The sequence below is a fragment of the Strix uralensis genome, chromosome 3 (assembly GCF_047716275.1).
Source record: "Strix uralensis isolate ZFMK-TIS-50842 chromosome 3, bStrUra1, whole genome shotgun sequence".
Classification (NCBI taxonomy): Eukaryota; Metazoa; Chordata; class Aves; order Strigiformes; family Strigidae; genus Strix; species Strix uralensis.
In genome coordinates this window covers 68,628,310-68,643,540 of record NC_133974.1, presented here as the reverse complement: position 1 = coordinate 68,643,540, position 15,231 = coordinate 68,628,310, and the positions used below count along the sequence as shown (strand labels likewise).

Here is a 15,231-nt window from a genome sequence, read left to right as displayed (position 1 = left end):
GCTTTTAACAAACTTCTGTGCTAACCAAACTTGATTTCTTGAGTACCAGTGAAAAACAGACTTAGAAAGGCATGTTCATAGGGACTCGGCATTTTTTTTAATTGATGTACATTTTGAAGAATATTATTTGCCCTTTCAGTCCACCTCTGATGGTTATACACAAAGTTAACTTTATTGTGGCTGAAATATCCCACCTAGAGATAGCCATAAAATTCTGATCCTCTTTCATTCATGGTTGGGGGTTATGGACTCCATGTTACAGTTCAAGGCTAACTATAAATTTAAAATAATTAATTTGTCCGTTGGGGATGCAGACAAACTGTATAGATGAAAAGGCAGTTTTAAATCCTGGTATAGTCCTATTTGCCTTGTCTGCTGTGTTAGTGCAGGCAACCTGGCTGCAGAGGAGTTTCTGTGTGACTGATACACTGGAGGCAACATTATCACAGGACAGCTCGTGGTACTTGCAGATTCCCTTTGCTGTCTCAAAGGCTCTCATGTAAGAAGAATATACAAGAAAGGGGAAGAGCAGCAAATGATAAAAAAGAAAAAGATTAAAGTTACAGTAGGAAAAAGGCAATGCCAGCCCAAGACCTGCTCTGTGAGAATAGTCCAACACCAACCCCAGGTTTCCATCAGCAAGATGCAATCACACAGCGCTGTTGCAAGGATTAGGTTGGATCTTGTGTTGATGGTGAGATACTGAGATACTGAAATGTGGATGTAACTGATTGTTTATTAATAGCTTTGCTCTTAAACAGTGAAGAAATGGACAGCTTGTTTCCATAGAGGAACTGTAAACCGACTAAAACTGAAGAATGTTAAAGAGAGAATGATAAAGAGAGTTAAAGACTGATCTAGATTTAAATTTTTTTTAATTAATATATCAACAAACAAGTTGGGTGTATTTGAAGACTTAGGACTTTAAATGAGAACTCTTTACAAGATCTTCACCTAACAAAATCAAAAGCTCTCTAGCTGTTTTAGGACAGGTAAATAATCTGTAGGCTTTTGTTTAAATATATTGTCTTTGCAATCAATAGACATAGTAACTGAGGTAATTGAACATAAACTATTAATTTGGGGTTCCATTCACCTGGGAATCATTTGACATAAAAAATTTTGTCCCTTCAGGAACTGAGTTGCTTAAGTCCTACCTCAGAAATTCTCCAGTAGCAGACACAGCAGAAAAAAAATGTAGCTGGATATACACATCGATGTGCTGCCTTTTCCTTAATTTAGTTTGTAAAATACTTTCTGCATTATTTTTATCTTGACATTTCTTTGCTATCTAAACCACCGTGTCTCCCATGACGCAGCAATAAGACACTTGATGTAAGAAACAGGGACTCATACTGCTTAACGCATACCTTAAGAAATGACTACCAACAGCATGGCCACCTGAAATACTATTTTTCCGTATTTTGGGGGAGGATAAAAAAAGAAAAGTTGATCTGGACATTTAGGAAGGTTGAAGGTTAGCTGCCTGTCCCAAGCTGTGAAGTTACCTCCCTGTGGGTAGCAGATGACTGCACGAAGGGATGGCTGGACACGGGACACCTAGGGACACCTAGAAATGGGAGGTGAGCAAGGCCATCATCTTAGTTGCTGGGCAGAGGGTCCAGGCACATCCTGGAGCAGGCCGTCAAGGAGAGCTGGAAGCCCACCTTTTGGAGGACAACTCCAACAGGACGCACCAGGACCTTCCTTCACTCCCAGAAAAGCAGGAGAGGATCAAACCCGTGGGGAACAGACACGTCTTCTGCATGAGCAGTCAGGGCAGGACGAGTTTTATACATTCAACTTCTACTTCTAGGAATAAAACTTGAGAGCTAAAGGAAAGGGACTGAAATCTGGTGGCTGCTGCTAATATATTGAATCTGCTGTTTGGTGAATGGCCCTCTGTCTATGGCACTGACTTGCACCTAAAGCACCTATTTCCCATCTCCAGCCTGCTGGGCAGAGTCTTGCTTTAAGCCCAGTGCTACAGAAACACTGACCTGATACAAATTCCTACCAATAGTAAAACCTACAACATATTTTTGGTCTTTTAAGGCAAAAGTTTGAAAGTTGCCATAGTGAGTTAAGAAGATGTGTGGTACTAAAAATAATGGGTCTGGTGCTCCCACTTCCTTCAGGTGTTGTGGAAAATTCCAGCTGGAGGGCTGAGTTTTGGCTGCAGGTACGAACTGACTCATTTGCCCAAACAGGAACACATTAATGCATAGGAACACACTTCTGACTGCTTTCCACCTTAAAAGCAGATCTCATCTGTGTGATGTGGAGAAAGAAAATATAAACACAGCGTTCCCAGCTTCAAGTCCCCTCCTGAGATGTCCTGCTGCTGCTGTACTGGCAAAGGACCAGCCGAGCGAGTGCTCTTTGCTTGCAGGAGTCTCCAGTTAGATCCCAGCAAAACTATGGTTTCCCTCCTTCCCTGCCTGCAGCTCCTAGGAGGTCAAACTGGGATTTGACTCCTCACTGAAACAATTTCATTTAGCATCACTTATCATGGCCTTTGAGTTAAAAAAAAAAAACACCAGTCAAAGCAGAACAGCTTTTCTGGCATCTGTACATTATTGTTCCTGCAACTTTTGCCATATTAAATCTGGTCACCTTCTGTTCTGTGGGACATTTGTTTTGTAGCAGAAGGGGAAAAGAGAAGAGAGAAATTGTTCTGCCTGAAGACTGCTCTGTTCTTGACCAGAAAGTACTCCCAGAGCGTAAAACCAAACTTTCCATTGTGTCCCTATGGGATTAGCTATGATTAGACTTCTCTGTGGGCTTGCTAGGGAAAGAGAAAGAAAAGACAAACAAAGTGTTTGCCTCTTGCAGTGCTCTGGAATGCACAAAGCAGTTTCTCTTTCCTGGTTTTACAAGCAAAGATAACCATTAATATTCCTGAACTAGCATCAAGAGCTAAACTCTGTTTTCTACAAAGCCAGCACTGGCAGGCATGCAGGTGCACAGTACAAGAAGTTCACTGTCCCTTACAAATACAGGAAAAAAATACAGTTATTTAAATCCAAAATTCCTGGAAAATAAAAAGTTTCTTTGCCATAATACAGTACTATAAATACTACTGGCTCAAAGCCAGTACACAAGAAACCTGTCTTTATTAAAAACACAGGGCTTTATCTATTCCTTCAAGCAGATTCTTGAGTTACCGTAACTTTGTTTTAGTGTGGGAAGACTCAGAAGTCTGGACAGTTTTATCCAAATTGTTTTTATAGAAATCTGCCTGCAATGTTTTGCGATCGTACTCAGTCACAGGATTTTCAGTAACTGGTTTATCTGGAAATATTATCAAAACAAAAGTTCTTGCAAGACAGATTTCCTCACTAACTGGAAATACAAAAAAAAGAAAAAATATGGACTTTTTCTGAACCTCTTAAAAGATTTGGGCTGAACTTAATCCCGAAATAAACATTTAGACCTTTATCACTTAATGTAACCTCAAAGTCTGATAAATACTACTCAAAACAATACTTTCCCTTAGCTGCAGTTTACATACATGGAATGATATAGTCCCTTCTCCCTTCCACTGCTTAAAAATAGGAGGAAGGAAGCTTTATGAAAGAAATCCCAACTTATTCACAAAAGCTGCCTACAATAACAAAGGCATTTAAGAGATGTAAACATTTCTGAATGATCCACAGGAAGGGAATGTAATAATTTTGATAAATAATACACATGCTTTAGAGCTGAGAGAGAACTTGCACCCTGAAAGGGCTCTGAGTCAGACTGTCACCACAAACCCTGGCTTGCTTTGGTTCACTTTTTTACAGATCACTGTCAACTTGAAATATTTTATATCTCGGTGATGAGCAAAAAGCAGTTTTGGATTCTCCATGTGCTCATCAATGACTCTGTGATTTTTTGTTATTTATAATGCTGCTTCCCAGCCTTTATTTCTTGCTCTCCCTTGCCTCTTTAAGACAGCCCCCCAGCAGCAGCAGGGGAGGATGGCAGGAGTCATTGAGCGCAAAGCCTGGTATGCTGCCAAAAGCTTAAAGTAAACAAGCTGAAACAGGAGAAGAAATCTATTAACTGCTTTCCAGTCTTGAGCTACTTATTGCAAAATCAGTGAACGGAATAAACAGTGGCAAAAAGGATATTAAATACATCACAGGTTTGTTGCTAGATTAGTTATCTACAGATTAGCCAGACAGAGAGGGCAGTAAGGAAGCCCAGCTGGTGCTTCCAGCTCAGTGGCTGTATCCTGGCCCACCAAAGATGTTTTGGAATTACCTTTCTCACATAGCCCAGCATGGTTTGTCACATAAAAAAAAGTTTGTATATCAAATTTTATCTTTATTTCTCTATGCAATCTATAGGTTCAGAAATTATAGTCTTAGAAGTCTGTTCACATTATGTATTGGACGTGAGTCCCTTGAACCCTCTCCTGTGCACCATAATGCATAAACTGTAGCTTCCCTTTTCAACAAGATATGGCACTATTTGGCTTTTGAGAGCTTGGACAACAGCAGTAGGATTCCATTAGCATGGATGGCTGCCTGAAAGCCAATAATTGCCATGTCTCCTTGATTGGCTAGCCTGAGCAGGTGGCAGAGTGATCAGGCCATGGACTTTGTTGGGTAAACAGCCCATTTTCTTTCCTTCCATTAGCATGTTGTGCACCAGGGTTGCACAGATAAACTCCAACTTTTCTGAACAATTGCTGGAAATAACAGCATTACACCTGCTCTTTCATCAAGTGTGGAAAGTTCTTATATCTTAAGAATAGATCAGTTTTTTGATTTTTTGCTGTGTGTGAAAGACTTGCATGTGCATTTTCTTAATTTATTTCTTCTACTTAAGCAACAAGTACTAGCTACCCTTGCAGAATGAACACGGCTAGATGGAGCTGGGCACGGCAACTGTTACAGTATGCGTTTAGGTAACATCCATATTATGGAAGGATTTATAAAGGAAGACAAAAATGCCTGTTCTGAAGCATTTGCCAGCCTAAGAACAAACCAACATAAGTAAATGGGAGAATAGGTATAGAGGGTAAACATCCAACGTACTTCATTCCTCTGCCCCTTACTATTTGAATTATAAACTTAAATTTTTCAGCAGGGATATTGAGGAAGGATTTAATCAATGGGAAATATTCAGTGAGAATTTCTTATGCATGTTTCAGTACAGAAGACACTTATATCAGAAGTGGATATGAAGGCCAGCATGCTGAAGTAGTTGGCATATACCTGTTCACCTTCCACTGAACACTTCACCCTTTCTCTTTCTACTCCTTCCAACCTCTGCCCTTATATCCCACCTCTGCCTCCTACTGATATTCCCTCCTCCTCCTCATAAAAATTAGGCAGAAGTTTAACCAGCCTAGAACTACTTCTAAGGGGTATCTAAGTCATTCTTGGCCTTTGGGACCAGCTTCAAGAAGTGGGATTGTGACAAGCAAATTCGGCATATTGCATATATGCAGTTTTCACAACTACCATTACAGGTTAGTATATAGATCTAGGGTTGACATGTTATTTTCTAGAACATCATTTCTCCCCAGTTATGGATCTAACACTGGAGCAACACTGATAGACTTCCATATGAATCCAACACATGCTCACTTTCTAAGTAAATACTAGCTGAAACCTAAATAAAATACTTACGCTTCAGGATATTTCTTTGCTCTAGCTCTTCAGTTGTAGGCCTCTGGCTAAGTCTCCTGTAAGAACAAAGTGGGTGACTGATTTAAAACCAAATCCAAATAATACATTATGATTTGTAATACAGCCTAAAAAGTGTCTCTCATACGGCCATGCTATTTTTTGCCAGCAGGGCTATTCAACAACACAGGTAATTTCCAGACAGTTATAATAACTGTGCATGTAACCACAGTACTGAGTGGCCATTTGTTTCAAAAGATGTACTATTGCCACTTGAACACATAACTGATATGTGCGTAATATTACAGAAATTGTACCAGCAAATTTAAATTCCTCATTTACAGGTATCATTTCATGAAAGAATTCATAAACCTTTTTTGTTCCCAGGCACCATCATTACATTAAGTTGTGCAATCGTAAGATTATTCTCAGATATTTTGAATGCAAATCCTAGTCATTTAAAAAAAACAACCAACCAACCAACATAAGCTGTGCATTGCTCACTGTTGTATGTACAATACAATTGAAAGCTTTAACTGAAATTTAATTTTATTTAGTTACCTATATATAAAACTGCCATTAAAAAAAACCAAAACATGAGATACTGATTTTCTGGTTTGTATAGTGGAGAACGTGGTTGATGTTGTCTCTATGTTTACCAAACAAGTTCACTTGTTCACTTGAGAAAAGGAGCAAGAAAGATTTCAGCAGTAAAATGTATTTCACATATGTGTTAAAGATAGATGCCACTGTGTCCAGCAAACCTCACACAGTTCACTGTGGGTTATCTTCAGCCTCATGAAAGTCATCCAATTTGAACCATGTGTGGACTTTCAGATCTGGCGGGGAGGACCGGCAGGTTTACCACGGGTGACTAGCCCCTGCTGTAGGAAGTCCCAGGCTTGGGACATGACCTGACCCTGACCCAGCTGTGGCAACTGGTTTCCCATCAGACCTCGATGTTGCCAGGTGCTGACCACCACAACAGGAATTTTTAAAGGAACTGGTGTCAAACTGCATTGTGATTTCAGGCCTGAGCACAGCCCTGACATGCAGGGATGTTGTCTCCTGCCACCGCAGCAAAGCTGTGCGGGGAGCGTGCCAGCTTCCCAGCAGAACCAGCAATGTCCCTGCGCAAGCAGCTCAGGGCAGGAACCCCAGTGGCTTCTGCAGTCCAAGCCCCTGAGGGAGCACTGACAAGCAGGGTGTGATCACTGGAGCTGGGATTCAGTGGGGAAAGCAGTGATAACAACCACGTCACTTCATTAGCAGAAGAAAAATGTCCCTCAGGCTCTACACAATAGATGTATCACTCTTACATTTAAGAGATTAAATGAATGATTTAGCCAGCCACCCAGTTGGTTTACAGAGCAACTCAGCTCATCTTCTAAGTGCTGATGTAGGGCTGCCGTACTCTGTACTGGAGCAGTACTGGCTGGACTACCCAGTATCTGGGAATCTCCAACAAATATGGGACATCCTCCAGATCTGTCTGGACAACATTTCTGAGCACAAGAGAAACAAGGACAGGTCTGGAAAAATCCAGACATGTTGTAGTCTATTCTCAGAGACCATGAAAGCCAAAATTAACATTTATGAGGATTTTTTTTAAAAAGCTTGTAAAAACCTAAGTGAAAATTAGTCTTTTTTTATGCAATGTTCTCAAGACCAGGAAGAGAAAGTAACATATATCCCATAGCACTTAAACATCATGAGAAAGACTTGCCTCAGAGGTGGGCACAGTAAAACACTGAACACTGACCTACAAAGTCAGCATCCTTCCACTTCTTTTGCTGGAACCAGCACATGAATAATGAAGGAGATAGAGAGCAGGAGGAGGGTGGGGAGGGCCAGAAGGGATGAACATGCACAGGCATGCTTGGTGTGTCAGGAACTACTACTCCATCTGAGATGAGTATATACAAGTGCAAGTCCCTGCTAATCAATTTGAGAAAAATCTTGAACCGTGGTACTGATCATTATGGACTCACTCTTACCCTCTACCTCTTTTTTCTTTTTTTTAAAAATAACAAACAACCCCAAAACCCAGAAGCCCTCAGATTTGTTTCTGGTAGAACAAAAATGCATTATTGACATTTTAAAGTTTTGTGAGAAATAAAAATAGTTTTCCAGACAGCTGTACCATGAAGATCCTGCACCACATATTGGGCTGCATTTTAAATGTGAACCCAGTGTTCTTGATTCTCTTTCTCCACCTCCACCCAGTGAAACCACATTTACCCTGTGACCGATACCTCACTAGCTTCGTTCCAATCTGATGTCTGATTTCCTGCCTCTCCTCCTCAGATGTACGCTGCAAGATGTTTTTGTCTTCTAATTCTTTCTTAGATGGTCTGTTGCCAAGTTTGATAGCAAGAGTATCCCTACGACGAATTTTACTTGCCAAAGAGCCTGAGGAAAGGAGGAGGAGGGTAGATTTAGTTCATTCAAGCTTAGGTTACAGACGCAAACTCAGAGTAAGGACTTTAATACCTCCCCAAAGCAGCCTTGTTCCCACACGCAGGAGAGGAATTTTAATTAACATCAAAAGAAAAATAGTTTTAGCTCAGTTCACAACAATACAAAGCTGAAAGGCTTAAATGAAAAAGCTACCAGCCAAATTGACAGAGGAGTTTTACAAACATCACTTGTCATCTGTGAAGTGATAACATAAAAATGACCAATCTACACTTAAGTGTCTTTGAAGTCTGATACATTACAGGTTGGTTTATTTATCTACTTAGTACATTTAGCAGCCTGCTGCTCTTTTTCTTCAGCCTTAAATAGGTTTAGCCTTGTTCTGTCATAATTTCCTTAATTCTTCCAATTTTTTTTCAATCAGATACCACTTAGTTCTTGTATAGTGCTTTTCATCTTTAACTGATTTGTAAATTAAAACAAAAAACACAGTTTAGAAAAGTGCTCTGAGTGCTTGTAAAGTAACCTAGGCAGGAACCCCCAGGCACTGAAGCAATTTGTTCACCCATAAAACAGATACAGTAGGGACGAGGGCTGTGCGATTTTGGATGTTAGCTTCAGCCAGCTGTGGAAGAAAGCATACTTTTCATGGCCTTTAGTCCTTCCCTTGTCTCTTGATGTTCTGACCGAGGGGGCTACATATGTCCTAGGCTGGCAGATTGTCACCACATAAGGCAGTCTGGTAAGACCACAGGCTCCCAGTTCACTTCTCATAAGATCGTACTGCTGTCTGAATACAAGAATTTTTTTGTTACTACCACTTTGGGTTGTATTCAGACCAAATACAGAACTGCAAAAGGCTTCAGCCTCTTGAGCTATCTGGCACTTCACCTTCTGCTGCACCAGTGGCCAAGGGAAAAAAAAAAAAACAATGTTCATTTTCCCTCACCCCACTTTGGTACACAGCACTTTTGTGTTCAGGTCTTCTTCACTAAGCACAGCAAAGCACCTCCTCCTGAATGGCTGCAGGGAAGGCTCTCAAGCCATGGTTTGATGGTCATTTTATTCTGACATAAGGCCACCCTGCAGGTGGTAGAATTAGCGTTGCGCTCCCCTCTAGCCCTGACAGCCTGCTGCTGCCATCTCCTTTGCCCCAGCAAAGGTGGAGCCATCAGGTGAGCTAGATCAGGGAACTGGTTCTATTGAAAAACAGTTCAAACAACAGCCACCACTGCAAAAGTAAACATAAGCACTGGCCTAAGGGATGAATGAACAGCTGGGAGCAGGGATTAGGCAGAAGGTGGGCAGGACAACCCCCTTCAGCAGCAGCAAGGACTTCTGCCAAATTAGGGTGATGATATAGTCACGAACCCAGATGAAATTTCAAAGCTGTAAACTTAGATGTAATCCACTGTGATCTGCTCTGCCTGCTAAGGTGCTCCAGTGCTTAAAACATCCTGATCAAAGAGAAACAAATTACTTCCAGACAGTGAAGCTGCTGACTGATGGGCTTCCTCTGTCATCCACCACAGCCTGTTACTCCCACAAGAAACTCTAGGATCTCTGGTGCAATTCAGTTGAAAGCTTTAAGGGCAGAGGTTCATGACATGGGCAAGTCAAATCAATGGCTCACTGATGCCCTAACATGGAGGCCTTGTTCCATCCTCAAGTTTTTCTGAACCCGTTCCTCCCACCTCCACTCTCATCCGTGCAATGCTTGATCTTCTCTCACCATTGCACAAGCCCCAGCAGGCTTCTCGTTACAACTGTCTGGGAGAAGCAGGACAGTCATTTCTCAGTAGTGGTAAAATACTAAATCATCTAAAACCATCCCATCCAGCCACACCTCTTTTTACTTCACACTAGCATGGGTCAGGCATGCTCACATAACGCAATATGCAAAAGGTACTTCTCAGCGGGATGCTTACTTTCAGCACTTGCATTATCATCATCATCATCATCATCATCGTCATCTGTGTACAATATTGGCCCATCAGAGTCCGAGTCGCTGCTGTGGCTCTCTCTGCTACTTTCACTCTCAGGAGGGGCAGCAGCATCAGAAGCCTCCTCCACTGGTTCAGAGTGTCCCTGGTCAGATGCCCTTGCTTCTTGGTTTTCTTTGGGGGCCAAGCTGTTAATTCATAAGCAGATATGGTCTCACATTAATGCAAGCAGTACAAACGGGACACAGACTGTATAAGCAAGTACGAAAATAAAAGTTCTGTTATTCAAACTAACTTCTCTCTAAAAAACTTGCATACATAAAACATATATAAAGTACGCAGATGTGTACATGTATCTGTATGTATGTGCGTTAGGAAAAAAGATACAATCTGGAATGACATGCTGCAAAGCCTGTATAAAGAAAAATCCTAATTATTTTTTATTTCTTACGGGATCGGACCAACAGTACATAAAAGTTACTAAGAAGAGAAAAACAGCTCATAAAGTTGAGAGTGAGAGGAGAGAGTCAGAGAGCAGTTGGGAGTGCAAAGCTTCCTGTTCTGGAAGCCTAAATCTATTTATCGTAAATACAGTTTTACTGCTGAGTCCAAAATGTTCATGCCCATCACTGATGAACATGGAAAACAGCAGCAGAGTGCCCTTTGCCTTGGGAAAGTCTTTATGTAAAGTAAGGGTAGAGCAAAGGGAGAAGCAGCACAGGAACATAACACTGGCACAGACGTACCAGCAAGAATTTAAAGGAAAGTCTCTAGGCCACTGGCATCTAGACTAACCCTTCATGGGTTATTATGAAAGATGATGGTTCTTGTGGCAGGGAAAAGACAGATTAATAAGTCAGTTTCTTTTTTGCTGCCAACTATTTTGCTTAAAAAATGTAATTATGACCTTTCTCTTGACTAGATTTTATAGTATCTGAGACTTAGAGAAGCTATTAGGCAGTGACAGAGCAAACACCTACTAACCGAAGCCTGAAACTGTCATTTTCAAGTGTGCAAGTAAATTCAGCTGTTGAATTGAGAGCTTTAGCAGTGAGATGCTAAATGACATCCATAAAAAAAGGAAAATCCCTTTGTAATCCTGCATAATTTCTTATTTGCCTTTATGAGAGAGAAATAAAAGTGTTATCAGCTACTAGCTGAACTACTGACCACAGTGGTCACATTAAGCCACACAATGATGTAGGAGGCAGGTTATGACCAATGACCTTCTGAGAAAACATGGGGTACTGCAGGTGAATGGCTCAAAGGAGCTGGCAAGGAAGAAATTGTGCTGGGATGCAACACAAACTATTATCAGTCAGCAGAAGAAACAGAAGAGATCTCCATGTCCCTACAGTATCCCTTACACAAAGAAATGTGGCTTCCTCAGCTGTAGGTCTTCCAATCACCCATGACAGCCATACTGTCTTACCTTTTTGTATCTTCTCCACTAGCATCTGGACCGCTGTCTAGGGCCGTACTGCTCAGGGTCTCGTCCATACCATGCTCAGTCTGGAGAAGAGGTTTAGTATCTGATCCAGGGATGGCCTGCCCTGCCACGCAGCTGTCCAACACTTCTTGGGCATCTGAGAAGACAATGGGCTGACCAGCTGCAGCAGGAAAAGGAGGTGGAAGTGGAGGTGGAGGAGGGGCAGCAGTGGGAGGAGGGGGGATGACAAGCTTGTTTGGTTGGTCTGCATTCTCTGTTTCAGAAATGACTATGGAAGGTTGCTCAGGTTCCGATTTTTCCGCCTTCACTTCCAACCTGTTGGCTGTGGCACCTGAGGGGGAAGAAGCAGCCCCATCCGGTGCTGTTCGTGAGGCTGACTGTTTCCCAGGTTTTTTCTTGCCCCTGGGAGTCCCTGATGTGCCTGATTTGTTGGAAGTCTCCTTAGAGGCTTTGGGATGAGATGATGTGGACAAAGGAGATGGTGATGAAGAGGACTTGGAGACTGGTGGCTTTTTTGTATGAGAGGAACTAGCTAGAATAAGAAAAGAAAAGGCATTTTACAGTCTTGCAACTATATGATTTCTGCATGGATTGACATGTGCTGATATTTAAAAAATGAAAAAAATTACACTTGATACTTCTACAATCCTTCATCTATATGTTTGAGATGAGTAAATGTTGCAGTTCAAACGTCACCTTTCAGGTGGGAAAAACTGAAACGATGAATACTTGCCCAAGAACAGTAAAGGGGATCAACCTTACAAATGGGTGAGAGTTTGATTTCAGTATTCTGCATTGGCCTGGACATCATCTAAAAAGTCTACTACTTATTCCAAATGTGTTTAGTACCGGACAGAGAAACTGCCTGACCTTTACTATTATGTGAATTTTTGGTCAGAGCACTGGGAAAACACCATGATTTTCCTTTTCAGTGAACACCTCAGGACCATTACAGGTATCAGTCAATTACCCTTCACAATGTTATTGCAAGTGGTGTGCTCCTAGTTAATGGCAAGCAGCAGAGGGACAGCAAAACAAGATGTACTTTCAAGTCCAGCTGGACATGTTCATAAAACAGAGGCAGAAATGTGCAAATGATCTCCAGAAGGGAGCAGGCATTGAAGGCCTTCTGCAGGTACCGGAGATCTTCATTTTACCAGTGACCAACTCAGGTAGTGAAACAAGGTTTTGACACCAGCTGTACAAGCTGGCCAGTGATGCTGATGTTTAATCCTGTGATACTTACCTCATTGAAGCATATATGTATAATGCCCAAGTTTGCAAGAGATTTCAGCTAGCCTGCATGCCCATGGGCATTCCAGTCACATTTCTGATTGCTGTGTTGATGCACCCATCATCTGGACTGGGAGCTTCGAACTTCTGAATTTCATTTAAAAAGCAGTATAAATTACAACCATTTTACGATTCAGTCGTTTTCATCAAAATGCATCCAACTCAAACACTTCTGCTGTTGTAAAAATGCATTAGCCTCCAGAGAAAAAATGAAAGCATTATAAAGCTACACAGCAGCCTTGTGGCTAAGCTTACTAAGTGAAACAGAAAGCTGTAATAGAAATCTGCTGAAAGGCCTACTTTACGTATAAGCATTTAAATAAAAACAAAACCCCAGCAGATTAGGATAGAACCAAAATTCAGATACTGGCCATAATAAGCTCAGGATATCAAAATTGCTTTCACAGTGAGACTGTTCTCAGTCTCAAAGAAGATGGAAAATAATTCAAAAGACACATTATACCATTCTCTTCTGTAGCTGAGTGCTGTGGTTTATAAACATTTAGAGAGCCGTGAGGCTTTCAGTACATCTGGTACATCTGGAAAAATCCACAGAAACTTAAGGCAACTCAGTGTCCCTCTTTGTGCTGCAAGGTGACTGTAAAGGGCACTGTACTGAATCTACTGATACTGCACTAATCATCCACATCAAGTACAAATCACTGACTTCACTTACCAGCAAATCAAAAGGAAGCAAAGAAATGGTATAGGCAGCAGTTCATAATTACAGTGGAAATAGATGGTGGCTCCAAACTGCGTATTATTTAGCAGAAACCTACTGAGTAAGTGGATGGTAGTAAGAAAGGGCTCTGGTTCTGATCCAGCAAAGCACTTCAACACAGGCTGGAGGTCCACAGAACCAGTTACACGCTTATACTTAAGAACTCCAGCATAAGACAAATATACAGCCACACTATAATTGTTGCTCGGAAAATGTCGAAAGACGTTTCCATTCAAAAAAACATTATTCTCAGAACCTTTCTGGACCTGCAATCAGATACAGAAATTTGAAAGATTTCTTCTCCCGGGGAAAAACCTCCTACACTTTAAAGTGTGTCAAAAGTGCTATTGCTGTTGTTGCTTTTGACTGGGCTGGCTGACAATTTTCTGTCATGCCTCTTTTACAGTTGAAGACTTGAATTTTGATTAAATTAATATTTTCATGGCTGTTATTTGCCTTCTGGCACATGTCCATGCCTACATTTAAGTCCCCTTCTCCCAGTTCCACAATTTCAGTTTGGAAACACGCTGTGGTGCCCTCAGGAGAGCCATGGCTCAATTGTTACTCATATTCCTCTTCTTCATGGGACTGGATCACTGGCTGCATCATATGTTCATTTCCACGGGGGATCTGACTTGTACTAATACTGCTCCCGATCAGCTCTATTTATTAAGTATGGCTCCACTTCAGATGAACACAATGTACTTTTAACGTTAGAAGAAATTACCAGTAGCATAGGTACTATTTTATACAAGGGATACATGGATATATTTTACACCCATATGGTCTCAAGCATTGCACGACATTTCAGCAAGACTACTAAATGACAAATCTGGAATCTGAATGTATTTTAGTTTAAGAACTCGGATACCTGAGAGCTTGTTACCAACCACTGGTATAAACATTTCTTTATACGATGGGTTCTTTTATTTCTGAAAGCTCTGCCATTATATGGTTCCTTCACCTAGGAAGAACTGAGTTTTCCAGCTGCATGTGAAATACAAGCAGCAAATTCTGGGTTTTCAAAACATTTATTCTTGTGGTTGTCTGATGCAGTAGGGACAGTTAATACCAAGTTAATGGATATTTTATGGCAAAGTTATTATTGTAACTCTAGCAGTCTTGCAATGTTTTCACACAGTCCTCTTCTGTGTGCTTCAAATACAAAACATGCCAAAATGTACAAGCTATGAAGAGGTATACTTGGAAAGAAAACTGGAGGGACTGAAGGGCTTTCAAAGACTGTCAAGAGGATTGAAAACACAAGGCTTGTAGAAGTTCATCAATGCATATATACAGTCCATTCATCATAGTACTGCTTGTCAAATTATATCTGGATGTTTTAATTTTGGTCATCGTCCAAATTACAGCCATTCAAACTTGAGATCAGTACCTTAAGAACAGCTGCCTATAATCTTTAATCTAGCATCGCTGCTGAATTTTGGTTTTAAAATACAGTGATAAACACATCTGCTATGTGATTGATGATTGACATTTTCCATTTCCAGTGTGTATTCAGAATCACAGCAAGGCTCATGGAAGCCTGGCCATTTCTAATGAGTTACAATTCTTTTTTTTTTTTTTTTTTTTTTTTTCAGCTAAAACAAGTGCTACTCAACAGTCTTTAAAGATGTCTTTATGATTTTATCCATTACCTCTTTGAGATCTTGTCAAATTAATTGGAATAGCAGATATTTCCAGCAATACCAAAGTAGTTTTACTTTGGGGCAACTCATATGTCTGTTTTCAGAAGTCACCTTTTTCCGTGCTGATTCTTCAGCA

General features: G+C 41.0%; 1 protein-coding gene across 4 annotated transcripts in view; it reads right to left on the bottom strand.

Annotated features, from left to right (window-relative positions):
- The window catches only part of PHACTR2 (phosphatase and actin regulator 2), a 145,672-nt gene that overhangs the window by 13,368 nt on the left and 117,073 nt on the right, over positions 1–15,231 (bottom strand). For all 4 annotated transcript variants that reach the window (XM_074862722.1, XM_074862725.1, XM_074862724.1 and 1 more), the window contains 4 exons: positions 11,418–11,967; positions 9,971–10,173; positions 7,880–8,036; positions 5,628–5,683 (listed from right to left, as the gene is read on the bottom strand). In XM_074862722.1, coding sequence (XP_074718823.1) covers positions 5,628–5,683; positions 7,880–8,036; positions 9,971–10,173; positions 11,418–11,967 — 966 coding nt within the window. The remainder of the gene's footprint in view (positions 1–5,627; positions 5,684–7,879; positions 8,037–9,970; positions 10,174–11,417; positions 11,968–15,231) is intronic.